General features: G+C 40.6%; 1 protein-coding gene across 2 annotated transcripts in view; it reads right to left on the bottom strand.

Annotated features, from left to right (window-relative positions):
* The window catches only part of DPYD (dihydropyrimidine dehydrogenase), a 1,460,234-nt gene that overhangs the window by 173,497 nt on the left and 1,262,387 nt on the right, over positions 1–24,350 (bottom strand). For both annotated transcript variants that reach the window (XM_088479173.1, XM_088479172.1), the window contains one exon: positions 9,854–10,033. In XM_088479173.1, the coding sequence (XP_088335299.1) occupies positions 9,854–10,033 (180 nt within the window). The remainder of the gene's footprint in view (positions 1–9,853; positions 10,034–24,350) is intronic.

The raw sequence follows: 24,350 nt of genomic DNA on the forward strand, positions 1-24,350 counted from the left end.
GAAGAAACGAGTCTGGCTCTAGGCATAGAAGTAGGTCTAATGATAGACGTAAAGCAGTTAAATTTAGGAACTATCAACCACAGTCTAAATTAGAACAATCCAGGACTTATCCACTACAAGGTAATAAACATCATATATATCCGCGGAGAAAGACTAGCTGGAAACAGCAGGAAGAGAGGTCAGACGGTATAATACATACAAACAAATTTGATGCTCTTTATAATGAGGAGGAAACCTCTGCCTGGAATGAAACTCCAAACTGGAGGATCAACCAGATGAGTAGAAAAAACAGAGATTACTCCAGTCCACCACGTATGATCCAACAGAGTTTTTTTGGGGACGGCCACAGGTTTCGAGACAATCCCAGAAGAAACCAAAGGTCTACATGGATGACAAAAAGAGGCCGAGAAAGAGAAGAAGGGGAAAAAGAGGAGGTAGGAGAAAATCCAACCAAAAACCTACGTACAGATTAGGTCATAATGGGGTATATAATCTATCCTCAAGAGCTCTTAAAGATGCAGAGTCCCAATTATTAGGCAAAGGAATGAACTTTGCTCCCGCATCAAAACCAAATCTGTTTAATATTTTTGTAGATTTAAATAGATATGTGCGTAATTTGAGTAGAAAGAGATTTTTTGCAATTAAATCATTGAACCATCAAAATATGGATGGCACTCCTATAGTGTTAGATGAATTTGATGAGGATGCACTAAACATCCTAGAATCATTAAATATAGAATCACTAGATGTTGGGAATAGCCCTGAAAGTGTCTGTGTGTATGATATGAATAGGGAGCCTATTACTAAAAAAAGGTTTCAAAATAAATCAGATTTTTATCCTCTCAAACATAGGGGCCCCTATATTGAGAGTTTTTATAAATCTACATTGGAAGGCTTAAGAACCTTATGTGAAAAAGCAGAAAGAGAACCTCTGAGAGATAACCTTACAAGGAATGAACGCAATGCTCTAATAGAATTGAGATCGGATCCCACAATCACTATCAAACCAGCAGATAAGGGCGGTGGGATTGTAATACAGGATACCGATGATTACATCAAAGAGGCATACCGTCAACTTAATGATGGTATGCACTATCAACTTATGCCTGGAAATCCCACCGCCCTTTTTCAGAAAAAACCACATCTATTGTTATGTGATATGTTGAAGGATGGTGTAATAAATAAAGACACTTTTCATTTTTTGAATGTCACACATCCGGTTGTCCCCACTTTTTATTATTTACCAAAGATTCACAAAACACTTTCTTTTCCACCAGGGAGACCTATTATTTCTGGTGTAGGGTCACTCACGAATAATTTATCTTACTTTGTTGACACTTTTTTACAGAAACATGTCCAAATGCTTCAGTCATACATTAAGGATACCTCCCATTTCTTGAGGTTAATTCAAAATATCGAATGGAAAGAAAGCTATATTTTTACAACCTGTGATGTGGAATCATTATATTCCAACATTCCACATGATAAGGGAATAAAAACTGTAGAATACTATCTCGAGGGAGATTCAAGCATGACTGTGGCACTTAGGAATTTTATTTTGGCATCTATTAAATTTATTCTTGAACACAATTATTTCACCTTTGATTCCAAATTATTTTTACAGACACTTAGTACTGCCATGGGAACCAGGTTCGCCCCAAGCTTCGCTAACCTATACATGGGTAGGTTCGAGGAGGAGTATGTGTGGGGTCGGGGGCTTGGGGCGGACCTGGCTCTCTATGGCAGGTACATAGATGATTTGTTTTTTATCTGGGACGGGGACGCATTATCACTTAACACTTTTTTGGAGAGTTTTAATCACAATAATTTTGGGTTAAAGTTCACTAATATCACCAATCCGCTCTCGATAAATTTCTTAGACATTGCGTTAACAATAGGTGATGACCTTAAGATTCACACACAGACCTATATGAAAGAGGTTGATCAAAATAGATATCTAAACTATGGAAGTAGCCATCTACGTAGATGGAAAGAAAATATTCCAAAAGGGCAGCTACTTAGGTTAAAAAGGAATTGCTCAGAGGGTAAGACCTATGAGAAACAAGCCTTGGCCCTTTTTGGCTCTTTCTTGGAACAGGGATATCCCCAACAGGTGTTAGATGATGCCTATAATGGAGTAGCTAATTTAGATAGGAAGCAATTGATGCATGGTAAAAAGAGAGAAAAAGAAAATGAGGATAGATCCTGTGTTTTTGTGACACAGTTTAATTCATATTCATATGAAATAAAAAAAGTACTTAAAAATAATTTACCTATTCTTAAATTAGATAATCATATTGGTCCATTCATTGTACCTCACAAATCAATAGTTTTTAGAAAAGCAGCCAATTTAAAATTAAATTTAGCACCTAGTCATTTTAAAAGGGACAAAAAATATACAGAAATATGTAATACCTGGCTCCCTCCCAAACCATTGGGTTTCCACAGATGTGGCAAAGATGCGTGTATCACTTGTAAATATACAGAGAGGAAAACAGTACAATTTAAGTCCATCACCTCAGGGGAAACATTTCAAATTAGAGATTTTTTGAATTGAAGATCGACATTTTTGATCTATGTGATAGAGTGTAGATGCGGCCTGCAATATGTGGGCCGCACTACAAGAACCCTGCATGTTCGGTTTATGGAGCATAAAAGAAACATAAGTAACCAATTAAAAACACACACTTTATCTAGACACGTGGGACACTGCCAAGGGGGAGGTATGCAGGGGATTACAGTGATAGCTATAGATTTTATAAAACCGACCAAAAGAGGAGGAGATAGATTTAATGTTTTATGTAAACGTGAAGCATATTGGATTTTCCGATTACAAACTTTATACCCTCAGGGACTAAACTATACAGTTGAACTAAATAATATCTATTAAATGTCCGAGTGATGTAAAATAGTTAAATATAGATAGATCAACCCTAGAATGAGTATTTTCAATAGCCCCCTCCCCTAGTGAGGTAGAGGAGGCTATTTGTCCCCATTGGTTGGGAATATATATAGGTCAGGTGGTCAAAATACTCACAGTCTGTGGTGTTATGTTTGCTGTATGGTTAGACTGTATATCCAACAGCATTTTGGATTTTAGGCTGTATCAATGAGGTATACGACTAGGGTTAGAATGATGTCCCTCTTCGTGTCTCTGGAACGTATATTTTGATATGGACATTTTCTTTTTCTCTGCCTCATCTCTTCTTTCTTTGTTATTGTAATTCATGTATATTTATCACTTAGTATTGTTAGTGTCATCGTTACAATACATATGTTGAAATAGAACAGATTTTTAGTATGCTGTTCTGTTAGGTGGAGCATTATATATTGTGGTTGAAGTCTGCAGAAGATCTAGATTAAGCAGACTAGATAGGCGGTCATTTTGTAGCAACTCAAGCTCTATGTAATAGCTATAGGGAAAATAATGACCTAAATTATTATAGTAGGTGAAGAGGGGAAAATAGCAAGGATTAGTAAAATAACTGTGTGATATGTTGTTTAAGGAATTTTTGATTGATATTTTAAAGAGTGTCAAATACCTGTTATTTGAATTATATATATACATCTAAAATGGGTTGATGATTGTAATGATTAGTGGGATTTATATTGATATCAGGTTGTGTATTGGTCTTTAAATAGAAATATATATGGGCTGGATACGATGGAATAAGTATGTTGATAATCATCGTTACAAATATCCAGTATTTATAGGATCTAAACCACCTGATATCTTGTGTCCCAAAAGATATGTTAAAAGTGTTAAATTGTTGTAACTATATATTTAATACAATGTATAAAAATGGCTAAATAGCTATTTGTTCCGAATATATCTAGACATAGAAAAGATTGAAATCTATGTCAGAAAAATCTGGCTTGCAATGCAGCAGTAGCTGACACACCCGACATCTGAATAATGTCTCTAATTAACAATCAGCTGAGCAAATTAGAGCTATGCTGATATAAACGGAACTACATCAGTACCATAGTACTCTGTCTCCTGAAGAAGCCGCCGATGTTTCTAAGGCGGAGAAACGCGTAGAGAGAAGGACGGGACGTGAGACCGCAAGCCGGGCAAGTGAGTCACTGACCACTCTACACTGACCACTTTACACGGAGGAAGAACAATAACGCTGCACGCTGCACACCGACGGGTGGTTGCACCGGAGCCGATACCTCTCCTCCGTGGATTACTGTGAGGCCACTGCATGTGAAAGATAAGTGGGGAGTACGGTATGACTTATGGTCACAACTGGATCGTGAGTGACAGACCCTATAAAGCATGCATGCTTGAATGTGCACTAATCTAAAAAAATTTTTTACATTTTTATTCTCTGATATATTGAACAGAGCTGTCTGCAGCTGTGCGGTCTACACGTATTAGGAGTGGCTTCAAATGTTAGAAACAGCCAATGCTCCTAGATGAACAATCTATAAGCCCAGCTCCTAAGGGCTCAATCTATATTCTAACTTTTTTTCAGAATATCACTGGACATCAACAGTCCCCCTAAAAATCCGTTGTGCCACATAGGCTGGAATACCTTTATTATGGTGTACTAATTAACATTCTCCTACAGTCTCAGATGTGTGAGAGACATTAATATATATATGTCTACACGGACCATCTAAGAGCTATGTAAACATCAACACCTTTAATGTTATTTGTGATTGTTTATATGCAAGCCACTATACACTGCCATTGTTGCTACATATTTACAATTTATCTTGCAGGTTTATTATTCTCTGCTTGGTGCAGATTGTATGCAATTACAACAAGTATTGCTTTTATTTTCCTATTCATTTTTTATTGTCTTAGTTGAAGCAATTCTCTAATTTATTTATATATATATTTTTATTCTTTATTTTTTATTTTCATTATCCCATTATTATGTCATTTTAGCATTTCCTATCCTATATGTATTTTTATTAATTTTTTGAGTGTCTAATTTACTATTTACTGTGGTCTTCTTATTAAATATTAGTATCTTTAGCACCTGTCTATCTGTGCTTTCGATTTCTTGGTAATTGTTGGGAGGGTCCAGATTCATCCACCTCTATGACGGCTGCTTTATACTAATTAATCCCCTGGTCCTCTACACACTCCCTACATTTATCCTGGTCCACTGAGGTGGTTATAGTCCAGCACCTATTTTTTGTCTGTGTGTTAAGCCCTGTATGCCCTTGGGCATTAGCTTTAGTAGATGACGTAGATGGACTAGTATCATCATGTCTGGTGGCACTGGCAGCAACTCCAGCACTAGTATGTGGTTTTTGCTCTTCTCTGAACTGATTGCTCTCCATATAACAAACATGAAGTGGGGTACAGCATACACGTCAATTTGTACCAATTTTAAATATTACACTGCGGTATCAATGACCTACAGTGTCACAATATTTTATGAATATTACACTGCACTACCACTTACAGCATCTTAATATATTTTATAAATAATACACTGTGCTACCACTTACAGCGTCACAATTTTTTTTTATGAATACACTGCGCTACCACTTAGTGTCACAATTTTTTTATGCATACACTGCGCTACCACTTTCAGTGTCATAATATTTTTCTGAATAATACAATGCGCTGCCAATACAGTGTCAATATATTTTTTGAATACACTGTGCTACCACTTATGGTGTCACAATATGTGTTGAATATTACACTGCACTACGACTTATAGTGTCACAATGTATGTATGAATATTATAGAAATGGTTGTGTGTCTTGTGTAAAGCGCAACAATTTGTGTATTACTAAAAAAGGAAATTTATTTAACAAACATAAATAAATAGATCTTAAAACTGTGATGAATAACAATATATTAAAAATAGGGTGAATTAAATGATATAATGAGATAAATGAGGTATTACAAAAAGCAGGCCCGGATTTACCACTAGGCATCCTAGGCGGATGCCTAGGGCCCGGCGGGTCCCAAGGGGCAGGGCCACGGCCCCCCCCGGAATCCGGCCCTAGAGAGAGCTTGCGTTTTAACGCCGCCTCCTCCTTCCCTGTCCTGGTAGGCGCAGGGCTCTGGACGTGCTGCTGCTGTGTGTCTTCTCACCGGCCGGTGCCAGCAGCACCATGTCCAGTGCCCTGCTCCTACCAGGACAGGGAAGGAGGAGGTGGAGTTTCAGTACAGGGCCAGTGAACACTGGCCTCTGAAGTGATCGGAGGATAAGGAAGCCTCCGATCGCTTCAGAGCCAGCGTTCCCAGTGATGCACCCACAACGTGAGGAGCCTGCGTGGCCGCGACTGCTGGATCACATTAGATCCAGTCAGTACGGCATCGGGAGCACCAGCCCAGATGACGGCCACATGGAGTCAGGTAAGTAGGGGGCCGGGGGTGCGGAACTACTACTACAGGGGCAAAGGGCCCTTCTAAAGTGGCACTACTACTACTACAGGGGCACAACTTTAAAGGGCACAACTACATGGGCACTACTACTACTACAGGGCACTATTTTAAAGGTCACAACTACAGAGGCACTACTACTACTACTACAGTGGCACTACTTTAAAGGGCACAACTACAGGGGCACTACTACTACTACTACTACTACTACAGGGGCACTACTTTAAAGGGCACAACTACAGGGGGCAATACATATGGGCACAACTACAGGGGGCATTGCATAAGGGACCCTGATTAATAGGCACTTCTACAGGGGGCATTGTATAATGGGCAGTGCTACATGGGGCATTGCATAAAGGGCACTGCTACAGGGGGCATTGCATAAGGGGCACTAGTACAGGGGCATTGCATGAGGGTGATGGTCTATGCTGAGACGGGAGAGGGGTCAGTGAAAGAGCGGGTCTGTGCTGTGAGGGGAGGAGGGGGGTTCTGTGCTGAGAATCAGAAATTAAAATATAGTGCTATGGAATGTTTGAGGGAGGGGGCTCCCAAAACTGGTATCTTGCCTAGGGCCCCATGAGATCTAAATCTGGCTCTGACTAAAAGTAACAATTGGATATGGTGGAATTACAAACAATGCATAAAATGGTTGTACCAATCAATTAAAACAGTCAATTAGAATCAGCTAGTCTCAATTGAGAGCAGTCCTGTCTGAAGGCAAAAAAATGCACTAGTCCACTGCATCAGTGAAGAGGTGATCTGAAATGCTGTCCAGCAAGTTGGTGGGGCCGCTTATGCAGTGTGCGGGCTTTGTCAGGGCTGTACAGGTGGGTGAAACGCGTTGACCATGCCCCCACCAACTTGCTGGAAGGACCCCAGAAGCAACTTCACCGGCGGTGTAGATAGTGCACATCCACCACCAGAGCGCTGAAGGAGGCAGCTACCACTTTCCACCCCAGGCAGCAGCCGGATCACTCCCAGGGAACCAGCAAATGGCAAGTACTAGCAGGCTATCTTACCCCACGGCACACGCTCGTGCCGCACTGACATTAACAACAGACTTAACAACAGGACGAGGTAGGGGGTGTCAGACACCCACCAACAAGACATCTGTAACACTGCAGCCCATACAGTGCATAGTGGCTACTGCCACCATCATCTACATCACTGCCATTTCTTGAACTTTAGAATATCGTACAAACTACAGCATTTCAGATCACCTCTCCACTGATGCAGTGGACTAGTGTGTTTTTTTGCCTTCAGACAGGACTGCTCTCAATTGAGACAAGCTGATTCTAATTGACTGTTTTAATTGATTGGTACAAATCACCATTTTATGCATTGCTGGTATTTCCACCATATCCAATTGTTTAATACTTTTAGTCATATCTCATTTATCTCATTATATCATTTCATTCATCCTATTTTTAATATATTGTTATTGATCACAGTTTTAAGATCTATTTAAGTTTGTTAAATAAATTATTTTTTTTAGTAATACACAAATTGTTGCGCTTTACACAAGACACACCACAATTTCTATTATATTTCCCTCTGGTGATAACGGGGTTATCACCAATGTCTGCAGCAGCAACACCAACATATCATACTCTATACTCCTACTCCCCAGTAGCGCACTAACACCACCAAACCAGTATATGTATGAATATTACACTGCATTTCCACTTACAGTGTCACAATACGTGTTGGATATTACACTGCGTTTCAAATTACAGTGTCACGATACCTGTATATTGCACTGCGTTTCCACTTAGTGTCACAATACGTGTATGAATATTACACAGCGCTACGACTTATAGTGTCACAATACGTGTATGAATATTACACTGCATTTCCACTTACAGTGTACAATACGCGTTTAATATTACACTGCATTTCTACTTATAGTGTCACAATATGTCTATATTACACTGCAGTTCCACTTACAGTGTCACACAATACGTGTATGAATATTACACTGTACTACAACTTATAGTGTCACAATACGTGTATGAATATTACACTGCGGTATAACCATCAGTGTCACAGTAAGAAAAAAAATAATAATATAGTACACTGGGGTATAGCACAAAAAATATATATATATTTTTTTTAATTATATTATCAGGGTTTTTTTGCACTGGGCACCCTTAGATGGACAGAGCACACCTGGATGAACACAGCAGCTCTTGCCCCTGGATGGACACAATAGCTTCTGGATGGACGCAGCAGCCCCTGCCCTGGACAGCCACAGTAGCTCCTGGATGGATACAGCAGCCATTGCTGCTGGATGGACACAGCAACCTCTGGATGGACGCAGCAGCCCCTGTTCCTGGATGGACACAGCAGCTCCTGCCCTAGATGGACAAAGCAGCCCTGGATGGACACAGCAGCCACTGCCCATGGATGGACACAGAAACCCCTGGAGGTACACAGCAACCCCTGCCCTGGATGGAAACAGCAGCCCCTGGATTAACACAGCAGCCCCTGCCCTGGATGGACACAGCAGCCCCTGGATGGATACAGCAACCACTGCCCCTGGATTAACACAGAAACCCCTAGATGAACACGGCAGCCCCTGCCCTGGATTGATACAGCAGCCCCTGGATGGACATAGACACCCCTGGATGGACACAGCAGCCCCTACCCTGGATGGACACAGCAGCCCCTGAATGGACACAGCAGCCACCGCCCCTGGATTGACAAAGAAACCCCTAGATGAACACAGCAGCCCCTGCCCTGGATGGACACAGCAGCCCCTGGATGGACACATAAACCCCTGGATGGACACAGCAGCCCCTGCCCTGGACAGACACAGCTCACTACACTCTCTACAGCCGGAGTGAAATGCCGCCGATGACCGAGTACCTTTACAGTATCCAAAACCCGCAAGAATCTCCAACAGCGGGAGGATGACATTTTGCCTAGTTTTGGATCCGACTCGGAATTGCCATCATTGGGTGGGTCCGGTTCTCTGAGAACCGGACCCTCTCATCTCTAATACAAATACATAATGAAACATAATCTCTAGTCATTTTATGTTTTGTTTTCTCATTAAAGCATATCCACGTCCAAATGGTATTGGGTTTATTCTGTCTCTGTTTGTGTTTTTTTTTTGTAATTGCCGAAATGAAAGTTTTAAATTGTACATGCTGTGTTTATGTATGATACTAGACAGCAGACAGCTAAATGTGTGTGCTGTTTCCTCATGATTGCATATTTGTTGTTTTTTAATATTAAAATATGCATTATTCTGTAGACATCGTATGATGGAACACTATGAATGGGAAATGTACATCAAGGCCATTACATGCCGTTAGATTCATGGAAAACATTGCTGTTAAAATATAATGAAAGGCAAAGATGTCTATTATATTCTTGCTTCCTGCAGCTTGGACAAATCTGGCTTTTGTTGTTTGTTTTATTTCATGGTTTCTTATACAAGAAAACATAATTGAAGACAAAATAAATATGCTCAAGAAGAACACCACTAACCTTTCCTATTATGTCTGCAACTTTTGGAACAGGCTTTCCTTTTTGGTGACGGAGGGTAGGTGGGCTTTGGCCATCCCAGTCTTGAAGCTCATCAATACTCTTAAGGTACAGCAGTGCCTTCAGACCTGTGCAGTAGTCATCGATCAGAGTGAAGTCTTGATTCTGTATAGCGCTGCAAACCTAAAGATTATCAAGACAGAAAACATTAGGAAGGTGAAAGAACTGTGGCTAATGATTAATCTAATTTGTTCCTTACAGGCATATCTAATCATTAGTGCCATGAAAAGATTAATTATTTCAGTGTAGTTATGTTAAAATTGCTTATGAGTTGACATGTCTCAGTGATGATCTCAGTGGTTTTTCAAACCATATTTAATGCGGAAAAATGTTTTTTACTTCATTATGGTATACATAACCCTAATTTATATTTAGATTAATTTAGAACATACAGAATCCTGTTCACCTTGCAGTAAAGTTGATAGCAGCATTGACAATTACATTTTGATGCACATACAAAATAAACAAAAATGTAAAGTGCAACTTTGCAAAGGCCTAACATACATTACTTCTCTAGAGACAACTTGATGCTTATTAATGACCAACCCCTATTCCATACCCCCCATTAATTAGGTATCGACCTTCCTGTGAGTTGCAGTATAAGATAACAGTACAGGAGCAATTTAGCATTGCTCCAGTTGCGGGAAAGCTGATCCAAAAAGCAGCTGTTCTGTGATCCCTAGCACTGCCACTTTTACTGGTAATAAATAGTAGTGACAGTTTACATTCACAGGCAGGATAAGCGCGGATTAATTATCTAAGAGGGTTGGGAAAGGCAGAGGTATCCAAACTAATTCCTCTTCACATGCCAGATCTCCTTCCAATAGGAAGAATGGAGGGACAGGGAACTAACGCCACCTGAAGATGGCATCAGTTCTTACAACCAAGCTCTGAAAACTTTCAGATTTTGGAGTTTGATGAATATGCAACGGTCACATTGGGCCAATAATGATGATTGGACCCATTACTTAAAATAAGCAAAAACTACTGTTTCCTCGTGTATAAAGGTCCCTCCCATTCACCTTAATCATTAGCCCCCCTAATACAGTAATATTCTGTTTCCCCATAACCAGTGGAAATTGATCATTTTATAATCATAACAGTAGAAGTAGTGGTACCACCATATAATGGTCCTCTTTGACTATTATCCATAACTTGCATATATTTTTAATTTTATACAAGAAGGTTGCAGCAGGGGAGACACTGTGGGGCTGTAGAGACACAGAGCCTGCAGCTGGGGATACACTGTGGGGCACAAGGGGGCTGCAGCTGGTGGGAAGGATGCAGCTGGGAAGACACTGTGGGGCTGGAGAGATACAAGTAGACTGCAGATGGAGAGATCCAGTGAGGTGAGGCTGAAGGGACACAAGTAGTCTGGAGCTGCAGAGACATGAGGAATGAGGCTGGAGAGACAGGGGGCTGGAGAAACACAGGGGGTAATGCTAAAGAGAACTGGGGAGAAATGGCTGGATATTATCTGTAACTGGCAGGATTAGAAGGAAAAGGATTGGGAAAAGTAATATTCATTAAGGCAATTCTAAAGAAACCATATTACAGATACAAATGGTATACCAAATTAGCAAATACAGTTTAATAATAAAAAATTGTTTGATCAGGGAAGTTCACATTTGGTTATATTCCTACACAAACAGGCATGCTCTGGACTATGTGATCTCCTACATGAATGGTGACTACCGACTGAAGTCACCATCTGCCCAGGGAGGATCAATTTCTTCAGAGGTTCCCCATCGCAGAAAAACCACCATATAGGTAAGAAAGAATTACACTTAAAATAAATCACATAAATATCAGAGAAGTTAAAAACTGGCATATCATGGACAAACAAGCTTGTCCAGGGGATATCAGAAGCTGTTTCCTTGTTTTTAAACCGAGCCCCCGTGTATTCTTTTATTGGGCTTGTTTGTTCCTTATAAATCAGTTTTGTAGCTGCACTAGCATAGAGTCACAGACAAAACTGCAGCAAAAGACACAAGGAAGACCGTGGCTGCCTTTGATTCAGAATCAGGCCCTATTAGAAGGGAGTATCCCGCCCCATCTACATACCCCCCACAAACCCGCCCCCAATAGGGCTGCTTCCAGAAATGTCCATCTCAATCCACCCCTAATAGCATTAATGTTATGTTAGCATACATTAGTTTTACAACAGTAGTCCTAATTTATGGGTGCACTAGAATACTGTATATGTAGCAAAACACTTTGGTTTTGTGCATTTGCACCTAAATGCATACATAGTGCCCTTTAAGAAGCACGCCTACTCTGACACTACTGTAAACTAGAAGCATGCAGTACCTACAGTACGCTTGCATTTACTCACTACTACTTTATAACTAGCCTTTAATTTAAGTTTTCTATTTTTTGTAAGTTTGAAATGCTTTTTAACATTAAGCATAGTGATCTGAGAAATACATTTCTCCTCCTAAGTACAGCAAGAAGGTATGATTAAGGGATGAGGCACCCATCAGCAAAGCTATAAATGCACCATCTCCTCCACTTAATCTGATTTTAATCATCTTCTTTACAAAATTAAATCTCACTGATGAACCTAATCCACACTTAGGGCCTGATTCAGAGATGGACGGCAATGAGATCGCAGCTGCAATTTCATACACAACACAGCAGCGAAAATATGCTAATGATCCTAAAGATCACCCAAGCATAAGGACACCCACTGCTGCCTTATCTGCGTACGGTGTCGCTTACCGTGTAAATATCTGTAACATCGACGCACATTGAGCGGCCATCTTGCCCTTGCGGCAGGTCTGACCAGCCGCAGACTCAGGAGCTCTCCTGACATGCAGACGGCTTTCATGATGCATATGCAATTGCAGTGGCTACTTTATGCACGCCCATGGAATGGCACTCAAATGGTCAGACATTCCTGTGGTTTTCTAACCATCTGCCTGTTACTACCCTCACTCACTTTGCGATGGATTACTCCATGCGTCCGTAATAGGGATGCGATTGCTGCGCACACGCAGTACAGCTTATATACATTCGAAATTGCATACAATCGATCAATCTGCGTATATATCAGCAATACGTAATTCTCTCAATCAGGCTCTTAGTAAGGAATACCCACACTCTACCAAAATTCTGCTATCCGCCAATGCAAATGTCCACTCCTCTGCTACTGCTACTTTTATTCTCTTTAAACAAATGCTTTTTGTAGAAATCAAGTTTAACTTCCACAAATTGAGACACACTGCACCAAAGAGAATTTGGTGCTTTGTTTCAGTGCATTTTACATGTAGTAAATGAGGACTCGTGGGTAATAACATTTAAGTCAAAAACTTTTGGCTCTATTTATCAATCTGTTTTTTACAAAAAATAACGTGAAACGGAGTTTTCACACCATTTTCACATTATTTTAGTTTCACTGAAATGTATTAAAGGGCAATTGGAGTAGTTTTCATGAAAAGCTAGTCCAAGCCCTTTAATTTGGATTTCTTTAGCAAGCAGATCACATTTTCCTTACTTGTAATGGGAAATGCGATCTGCCTGAAATTTACTAAGGGGTAATTGTAAACAAAATACCGGGTGGGAGCTCTGCTATAACATTGCCATCTGGAGATGGCGTTAAGCAGGCTTACCCCTGGTTCCCCAGCTCCTGCTCTGCTCTGACAGGCAGAGCAGAGCTGGGAAATCGGCACCCTGTGATCAGCTTTGTGGTCTAAATAGACAACAAGCTGATCATTGTAAAAGAAAAAAAAATAGTTAAAAAAAACACCTGCAGCCGGTCGCTGAGGTTCCTGCACTGTTACCCCGGCATCTCAGTTTACAGCACAGCTGAATGGAGTCACAGACCAGAGCCCCAGCAAGCAGCTGACTGTAGGAGAGAGATCACCGACCACAGAATAAGTGTCAGCTGGGGGGAAGCTCAGCTTTATGCATCTGAGATGTTTGCTTCCACCAGCTAATACTGCAGGAAGACTGGGGGCTCTATTTATTAACATTATTTTTACTAAAATAAAGTGAAAAAGGGTGTTTTCACGCCCTTTTCACTTTATTTTAGTATCACCTAAAGTTACTACAGGGCAATTGGAGTAGAGGGGGTCATTCAGACCCGCTCGCGAGCGAAGTTCGCTCGCTAGCGGGTCGATGTTGGGAGCTCCGTCGTGCGCAAGCACAAGACCCGACGAGCGACGAGAAATACGTCGCTCGGGGTCTCGCACCAAAGGGGGCGTGCTGTCGATGGTGAGTAACAGCACGCCCCCTTTGGTGGGCGTTCCGGGGTGTGGCTGCCAGACGGAGGCGTTCCCATGGGAGTGGGAGTGATTTTGGCTCTGATAGAGCCAAAATCACTCCTGGGCTTGCGGCAGCGAGACCCTACCACAAGGGTCTCGTCGCAAGCCCGATGGTCGCGATGGTCTTGACCATCATCATGGATGCTCGCATAAGCTGTGGGTGGTAACCCACAGCTATGCGAGCGTCCAAAAGGCCGCTCCACATTTAAATAGGACAGCCCTGATTCAGAGTGAGCGCTCTGGTCAGGGCGTTCAGCTCTGAATCAGGCCCAGAATTCGTAAAATTCTACTCCAACCCCTAAGTATCACTTATTTTTAGTAATCAGATCGCATTTCCCATAATTGTAATGTGAAATGTGATCTGGCCAAAGTTACTAAAAATAAATAGTGAAAAAATACCGGGGAAAGCCCTGTGATAATAATGCCACCTGGAGGTGGTGTTATCCAGGGTCTCCCCCGGTTACCGAACTCCTGCTCCGCTCTGACAGGAGAGCAGAGCCTGGAGCCGGCCCCAGTAATCAGCTGTGTGGTCTAAACAGACCACACGCTGATACATTGCAAAAAAAATAGTAAAAAAAAAAATTTCCAGGGACCGGAGTTCGGGGGTCCGGTGATGTCCTCCCTCCGGTCAGCTGGTCTCCCATACTGCACTGTGGCCCGGTCATCAGGTGACTGGGTCCCAGTGCAGTATGGGATGTCAGCTGACTGGAGGACATGGAGGACATCACCGGAGCCCGGTTCATGCAGGTAAGTGTAATTAAGGGAGATGGGGGGTCGTGGGGGGGGGTCGCAGGGGGCGGGGCTTGGCAACATAGGCAGGGCTTAGCACTTTGGGGGGTACTTGTCACAGTATTTTTTTGCAAAAATACCATGACTAGTGTGCGGAGGGAATTCGAAGAGACAGAGCTTTCTCGCAAGCTCTGTCCCTGCAAGGGATTTGTAATAAATTCATGTAATATTGCCTGAATTCGCAATGCGAATTCACTCTGTAAAATCACACTACAATCTGCATTACCAATGCGGATTGTAGTAAATAGAGCTCTGGGAGAGGTGTGTGCGTGATGGTCTGCCTCAGTACCAAAGAAGGAAGTTAACACCAACCTTTCCTCGCTTGGTGATTAAGTTATGTTGCCGGACAGCTTGTTCTTGGCTCCTGTTACTACCCTGCTAGAACCATACTTCATGGACTGACATTTGTCTACTGAACCTGGCCTGATTTCTGAAAGACAATTTCGTAGCTCTTCTGTCTGACACCTGTGTACCGAATTTGGCCTGCTATATAGACTGTGAGTCTCATTTATCAACAAGTTTAATCATTCACAACGAGAGATAAAATGTGTTGCGTATGATAATGGTGCTCCAGCCAATCAGCTCCCAACTGTCATTTGTTTGAAAAATTGGCTGGAGCACCATTTATTATACGCAATACGTTTTATCACTCATTGTATATAATAAAACTCATTGATAAATGAGGCCCTGTGACTGTTTATACATTCCGATACCTGTGTACCTAATTTGGCCTGCTATTTGGACCTGTATTTGCTCAGTCCTGGATTGACAGCTGTGTATCATAGTCTGCCTGTCACCTATATCTGCACTTTCTTAACCCTTCTGATCTAGTCATTTGTTTACTGAACTTTGCCTGTTTTATGAACTGACATGTGTCTCCTCTGAGATAGAAACCCGGTATACCGGTGAGCAATTCACTATTATATTACTCACTTAAATTGTACTGCATTTCTCTGCACATTGGATCCATACTTGAACTTTGAGTTATCTCATAATATTCTGTGACAGGCCTATGACAACTAAATTGTCAAGTGTTCAAAACATGTTCAGCTACTGGTGAATGCTGAACAGACATCATGGGGGGATATTTATTCACATGTGAGTACATATCTTCAATAGAGATGCTCAAAAAGGTTTAGTTTGGTTCTTGAACGGAGTTGTCAAATAGGCTCTACATTGCTAAAAAAATAAGTGATACGTTATGAACTTTAGATAGACTAAACTGCCAGCCAATTTCAAGCAAGGTGAACAAGTTTGACCATATTTGAACTGACTCAAGTTTTAATGGTTAAATCTTTTAGTATTCTTAACAATTTCCCATGCAAACTTTGAACAGAGTAATGTTCACAGTATAAATTCAAGAAAAAAAGAAAATACTGTACTGTAAAATGCAGCCATTTAAGCTCAAACAGACACTATTGTACATGTGATTTCAATGTTTTCAACTTCAACCTGCAGCACATGAACCCGAAATAAACTGGCCCAAAAATAATCACTGTACTGTACCACCATACACATTTCAAGATTCTCAAATTGGCCTTATAATCCGACCATCTCTAATCCTTATTCTGCCAAAACAATGTGCCACTGTTAGGATCATCCATTCATGGCAATGCAAGACGGCGCACCAATCTGTCACAGTCTGTAAAATTATAGGAGCTTATTGGTTGGTACTTTATCTTCCTTCACTTTATCTCTCTACAAGGTTAGTACATCTACCCCTAAATTCTAATTCTAAACAACAGTCAGGCTGCTGATTGGCCTGTCTGTTAACCAATCAGCGGCTTGACTGTTGATTGACAGAGAGGCAACTCACAGCCAATCAGCAGCCGGTCACTATAGTAGCTGCCGCTGATTGATAGCCCTACTAGCTACTAGTGCAAGAAACCTTATGGACACATAAAGCTCTTCTCTGTCCGGATGGATTGGGATTTTTGTTATTTTTAACAGTCTTGAGGATGCTACTGGAGAAGAGAACCGACCAGCGGCAAGTGTTGGGTGACTATGTTATCTCTTTTTAAATATATAGTGGGAATCTGCTGGAGAAGAGGACAGATCAGCAATGGGGACTATAGGTGAGTATAGTATGAGTGTATGTATTAAATTCTTACTTTCTACTGTGTCTGTACTGTCTTTATTTTAATATTTCTTTAACAGGGGGAGTATAGGTACCAGCAGGCCCTAAATGCCCTGCATGCTGGTACTTGTGGTTCTCCAAGTACCAGCATGTGGTTCCCATGTAAAGGACAATATTGTTTTAAATCTAGTCTTTACCACTATCAAAAATGCACCCACCATCCAGTGGTGTGGAGGATAGCCCTGGGCTTCAGCCCTGGCCTGGGGTTACCTGGTGAGGGGTTACCTTTTTATTGAGGGTTTACCACTTTCCCAGGAATCCCCAGCCTAGGCTGACAAGTTATGGGGGTTAATACTTTGGCCAGGAGACCCCATCAAATGTGTCCCCTGGCTGTGGCATTATCCCCTGATACTGTAGTAAGAGCCTGGTGTTAGTTAAAAGGAATACGGGGGATCCTTATGCATTTTTTACCTGTATTTCCTCAACCAGGACTGGCTCAGGAGCCCAGTGCTGTTTCATTACAATATGGGGGACCCCCACGCCATTATAATTCACCCATATTTCCTAAACCAGGAACAGCTCAAAAAGCTCGGTACTGGTTATGCTTTTGGGAAAGGACCCCCACGCTGTTTTTTATTACATTTTTTTAACACTATTTTTTTACACTATACACACATAGAAGCCTGCACAGATAGCTCTGATCAGTGCAGGCTCCATGTTTAGGAGTGTTTGGCTGCAGTCACTGCCCACTTTCCCAGCTGCCACACCCCATCTCTGCCAACCTGGCTGCCCTCTCCCATAGAAGAGGGCAGCAAAGTCGGTAAGTATGGTATAGGTGTGCACCTTAATATGTACTGGGTGGGCCATCCCAGTGCATTGGTGCATATAGCTCTGCACTGAGAGTGAGGACCAGAGTGTTTTGACAAGACAAAATATAACTAATAAACTTGGCCCAAAAGTGCTGCATTTAGCTACAGACCATACAGCATATATTGGTATTATCCAATTAAAAAAGAAAATGACAAACACACCTAGATAGATGATGTAAACACTCACTGTTTTTGTTTTAAACATTACATAAAACCTTAATGGAGGAGAGATTACACTTTAAATTATCAATGACTCTTGGCTTTCTTACTAACATTTTAATGTCTCTGCAGTATTTTGACTGTGACCAGTAAGTTTTAAATGACTGCACTGTAATTAAGTTGATTTCTCCAGAACTGACTGTGGCTCATTACACAATGATTGCTTGCTTACAGTGAAAGTCAATAAAAAGTTTAGTCTTAAAAGGACTTTCAGACTTGTATATCTAATTCGTCTACTAAACTAAAGAGTGATCTACAAGAGTTATAGGTGTCCTCCTATTGAAAGCAGTTATGGCATCTTGTTGCAATCATCATGAGTAGCATTGGTGGTTAGGCAATGCCTGTGTGTCCACAGTGAGTTTATACAGCATTGAGCACTTTTATGGCCCTCACTAAAGTGTCTTGGAAAATGTAACTAGCCTCAGTCTAGCTCAAGGAACTGCAATTGGCCATAGTAAAAGTCAAGGTGGGAGCAGTGCTAGGTAATAATTCCATGCCTAGTGATTGGACAGTTAATCCATGTCACTGCTGAGGCAACATTACATTTGTAGCAGTTAGGGTAATGTACACGTCCCTAGAATGATGCATGGCAGGTTCAGCTCATGTGACAGGTACCTGCGGATCACTTTCTAACCTATATCCAACAAAGGGCAATGGATTTCCAATTTACACTAATATAAATCCAGTACTGCCATTTAATTGAGCAGCCCAACATCTAGTGTTAACAAATAATTGTACCCCCTATAGAGCAAACTTGTTTTTTTTCTTCTTTTCTGCCGACTATGGATTTTGAGAATGAATTAAACATCTGATACATGTAACTTTGTATATATTGCTTCAGTACTTTCGCCGCATTACTAGGGAATGTACATATGAGCAGTTTTGATATGCCAGAGTCCTGTTAGATGGACATGGGAAATGGGAGATCAGTAAGGGACCATTGATGGGGAAATTCACCATGAAGGATGAAACATGAGACAGAAGCACAAGTGGTGCTTTCCCAATCAATATGTGGTCATCTCTTATCTTACATAATCTTCCTGTGTGCAGCAAGCCCTTAAGTCCAGCTTTGGGAGTAATTAAAATACTGAAGAAGAGTGATTAGAACGTGGACAATCCACGTTGTTCCTGATAAAATACACACTTTGAGTTTAATTACAGCTTGGTGTAAATAACTCACTGCATATATTCACAATTTACGTCCTTATCTAGACACATTGGACACTTTTGGCCAAGAATGCTCAAAGAGGAAGATCGGGGGGAACCAAGTCTAACATATAAGTGACAATGCAAGGTAAACACTGCATTTTTAGATGTGCCTTAATTTGAGTTACACGGATCTTGAAATGCATTAGCATCAATGAGCAGGGTGCCAAGAGATGGGGGCAGATACATATTTGCGCAATGTCATACCATCTCCATGTAGGCCTAATGTTGATAATGGGACATAGCCACGGCCCACATTTTCTATGCCCCTTTAAAGTAGCCAGGGCCCAGAAAACTTAAGCAAGCCTGGCTTCAGTATTAGATGTATATTTTGCACAAATAGATGAAAGCTTTGGAGTCAGTGATGATGAATTGTCACATCCTCGCTCAAGGTGTACCTAAATGTGATCTTTAAGGTTGCATGTACCTTGATATACCTGCAACAAAATGTTATAAGTGGCATACCTAAGATGCATCTTTGCTCATACACAAACATGGTTTCTTTATGTATCTATGCTCAGAATATTTTTAGGTGAGTGATACAAACCCAATCCATCTGTTATAAATTCAAATGTGTTGCAGAATATAGAACATCACAATTTAAATTAGTGAAAAGTAAATACAGTTCAGGTTTATCTCACATGACTTCAGCTAATTCTGCACAGTATGGGGTACATTTACTAACATGGGAGTTCTATTTAAGAAGTGATGTTGCCCATAGCAACCAATCAGATTCTACTTCTTATTTATCTAGCACCTTCTAGAAGATAATACCTGAAATCTGATTGGTTGCTATGGGCAACATAACTTCTTAATAGAACTCTCATCTTAGTAAATTTACCCCTATGTGTCTACTTCTTCACAAAACATAGTCACTAAGTCCAAATATTTCATATTTTTCCATATAATCAATACTTTGCAGAATTCTGAACTTCTTAGAAAATGAAATATTTTAGGCAAGCAGAAGAATTCACAGCACAAAATATATGGCCAATATACCAAACTAATTTGCTTAATTGTAATTCAACCTTAAATGTGATATAATGTGCTATGAAATTGCTACAGTTAAGGTCACTCTAGCGATTCCATGACCAATTTTAGCTTGATTCATATACTTCTCCTTGCTAAATCTCTCTTCCCCAGCTGCTGAAAAGTGCTATTTTATTTGTAGTATTCAAGAGTGTCTTATCCACAATCTACTGTCATTCAGCTAAAGAATGAGCACTTAGAAAAGCTGTAAATATTTATCACCGACATTAGTTCTACATCATGAATTCTTGCACTAATCATTAACTGCTACCGGATTAACTTACCTTCGATCCGTGAGCATGTATACAGCAATCTGCTCTTAGCTGCTGTTCTTCAGATTCTAAACTGCATCACACTTTCTGGCTAGCTATCACAATATATTGCATATAATGAAAAATAAATTGTGTGTTGTTAACACACAATAATAATGGTATAAAGTTTAAAATAGACTTTCATCATGCAATAAAGCTATCAATGTGAATGCATTTTATGCCAATGGCCATCTAATAGCAAATGCCATTATAAAACTCACAATGGAGTGAAATAAATACTGTTGGTACCATTTACATAACCACTGCATAATTATTATCTTGCTGAGCACTTTGTGGACGACAAAACATCCATACATGCAGATATGCTCTAATAGTCTCCGGAACCCCGGGGCTCACGCTGAAGAGCAGACCCATCACATAATTGCAGGCAGGGTTTTGATAGTGGAATGGTCTTCCCATTTATTTCCATGTATCCTGTATCTGGAGAGTTGTCATTTTGAAATCTGTAATTTCCTAGTCATAAAATTGTGGCATTTTATAATGCTAATGTGACATTAGTATAAAATTAAATGACTCAAACTACTTTTATTACCAATCTTACATGTAACTCACACTCATAATAAGTATAAGTCTATATCTGTCAAAACATGCAATGCAGTGTTTTGTGCTGGAGCTCTCTATGCTATATCATATTTTGGGGGAGATGTACTAAGCTCTGGTAAGTTATAAATTGGAGAGTGATAAACTACCAGCAACTCAGCTCCTAACTGTCGTGTTATAGGCTGTGTTTGAAAAGTGACGGTTAGGAGCTGATTGGTACATCTCAATTTATCACTTTCCAGACCTTAGTACACCCCCCCCCCCCCCTTTGGTAGAGGAATTTTTCAAATATTGGCAATGACTAGATACTCTATTAGAGATACTGAAACTAGAAATCAGTGAGATTTTTTAAAACTGTTCACAGAATATTCTGCTCATTCCACACATTTCACTGGCAGAATTCAGTTTTAAGTGTCCCAATGACCCAAGCGACATTAGTCAGCAAAGTAAAATCAACAATGTTGACCCACCCTCATTTATAGGCTAGAGATTTAGAAAAATTCACATTTACAAACAAATGGTGCTGTTTGTCATTCAACTCATAGGCATAGCAAGACCAGAACTGAAGTGCAGGAGCCCTAGCATTGAGCCCTTATAATGCCACAGTGAAAGGGATGGGGCACTGCAATATAAAAATAATAATTTTTGGCTGCAATCACCGTTTACCAGTACCACAGACCGTGGATGGCTGTTGCGGACACTTTCCAGCTTTAGTACTATAGAACAAAGTTTAAGATTAATGCAACCCCGAGCCCCCACTAAAATGTGACACTTGCAGGGAGTGCCTAAAGGCCCCCATACATCTGCTATCTGTTTCCCCATTTTTCTGATCGGACAAGAACTGATCTGCCAGTCGGAAACGTAGAATGGTGGTCATTGATTATAACCGATCTGTCAGGGAATTGTTGTAATTCTTCATGTTAAAAATCCCAGATTTGCTGATCGCAATCATATATTGGTTGGTATCAGCTAATCAGGGAAATCTAACATGTTGTATTTCACTGATGCCCTGACCCCGGCATCTGGAGATTAGGGAAATGTATGAGGGCCTTAACAGTGGCAGTGACTTTCCATTGAAAGCGCTCTCTGCTAATCACATGATGGACAGGGAGTCACAGGGGGCGGTGGTTTCTTCCCTTGGGGCTGCCAGTCCAGACTGATAGCAGAGGTAGCTTCCCTGCTATTAAAGCTGCCCTAACCGGCTTCTAGGAGCTGTAGCCAATGCAGTCCCTAGAAGCCAGCCAGCCAGTTTGTTAGTTTGTGTGCATGTGCGTATCGCACATGCTCGATCCCTTGCATGAAGGTTGATTTTGCCTTTTAAAAGACTGCTACTATAAAATATTGGGCAGTCTCGCACAGGACTCACTGATGTTTGAAGTCCACAGCCTATTACATATCTACTATATAAAAGCGAAAATTTGTCCTTATGTCTTTCTATACAAATCCACAGTTTACAAGCCAAGATCGTGACATTTTACATATGAGCATATTAAAACACGGCGGAGGCAACTAAAAAGATGTGAAATCCAAATGAATTACTGTTCATTTTTAATTAATTAAAAAACACAAATTTTGCATAGCATTCGCCCTCTACAGGTCAGGTACGGAATTAGAAAAGGATTTAGCTTATCTACTATTTTTTCTTTTCTATCTCTACTATCTACTATATAAAAGCGAAAACATTTTCTTCTGTCTTTCTATACAAATCCACAGTTTATAAGCCATAGTTTACAAGCCAAGATCTCTCATGGTTCTACACCTAAAACACCAAAGAAGAATAAAAGCATTGCCCTGTTTGGTTTATTGTTATATGCAGATTTGGACACCATTCTTCTTGGGCCATCTGCAAGGTCAATAATAAGAATATTAAAATTTTATTTTTGTTTAATTTCATAATTTGATTTTATAACATGCATTTTGCTACATACTAAGGAATTATGGAATTTTATTCTGTAGCATATAATCTAAGTCTCTGAACATCATTTACTATGGCTCTCGCATGGAGTTTACAGTACCTTTTAAATGCTGTATGAATTTATAATCACTATTGATATTAAGCCAGGCTTATTATGACTCTGAATATGGTAAAAATTGCAATCTGCATCCTTAAGGAGAGATCCATCTGATTAGAATCAGGCCCATAAAGATGGCAATTATAGTGGGATGCAAAAACGCAGCTCTGCAGCACACATTTTTATTTATACTTGCTCATGAATCAGCTTACACAACTAGATGATGTCAACAGTGGTGACCAAACTTTTTTGTCTATCTCCTTGGTTGCTGGACCGCACTATGGAACACACAGAGGCTACTTCTGGTTCATTTCTATGTCAGCCCCTGAAAAGTAAAACCGATTGGATGAATCTAATACACCATGGAGACCCTGAATGCCGGAAACAGCTGCACAAGGAACTGGAAGTAGTTGCTGTGCATTTCATAGTGCAATTCTGCAATCAGGAAGTAAACAGTCATCCTGGTATCAGAGCAACAAGAGCTCTTGACCATGTTTACACTGTACAGCCGACAAATTTTGAATGCTTCTATCTCCAAAGTTTGCTTTACACTTTTACAGGTCCTACTTCCTTCGAAGACCTTAGGACTGTGGATGGGGAAGTTTGTCACACTTTTCGTGAGGCCGGCCTAAGGAGAGGTTTGTTGAAGGATGATGTGTAAATAAACATTCTTAAAATCCTGGGTAACGCCGGGTACTCCAGCTATTACTCCATGAAGTTGAAGGCATAAGGTAGCTTTAGCTATTATTGTCCCTTTCTTATTGCGCGTGGTACATTTCCCTCTGCAAAGTTGATTATGTAGTTTTTCTTCTCAAGGATACTCAAGGCAATTAAGTTGCTTCCAAGGTCTAGTACAAGTAAAACTTATACAATATCTGTGACTACAGTATCACCTTTTATTTTTAGGTTCACTGTAATTGTTCTGACTTTAGGTGATGTGAGGACTTTGTCCCTCATTCCTCTGACTGTAATGAGTTCACATTCACTCAATGAATTGAACCATTTTTAATTGCAACTAAAATGTCTAGTGGCCCAACTTTGGTCTTTTAGTCTGCAATCTGAAGCCTTGTACCCTACTTTATCACAGATAAAGCATTTGTAT

The sequence above is a fragment of the Taudactylus pleione genome, unplaced genomic scaffold, assembly GCF_031769625.1.
Source record: "Taudactylus pleione unplaced genomic scaffold, aTauple2 ptg000228l, whole genome shotgun sequence".
NCBI lineage: Eukaryota > Metazoa > Chordata > Amphibia > Anura > Myobatrachidae > Taudactylus > Taudactylus pleione.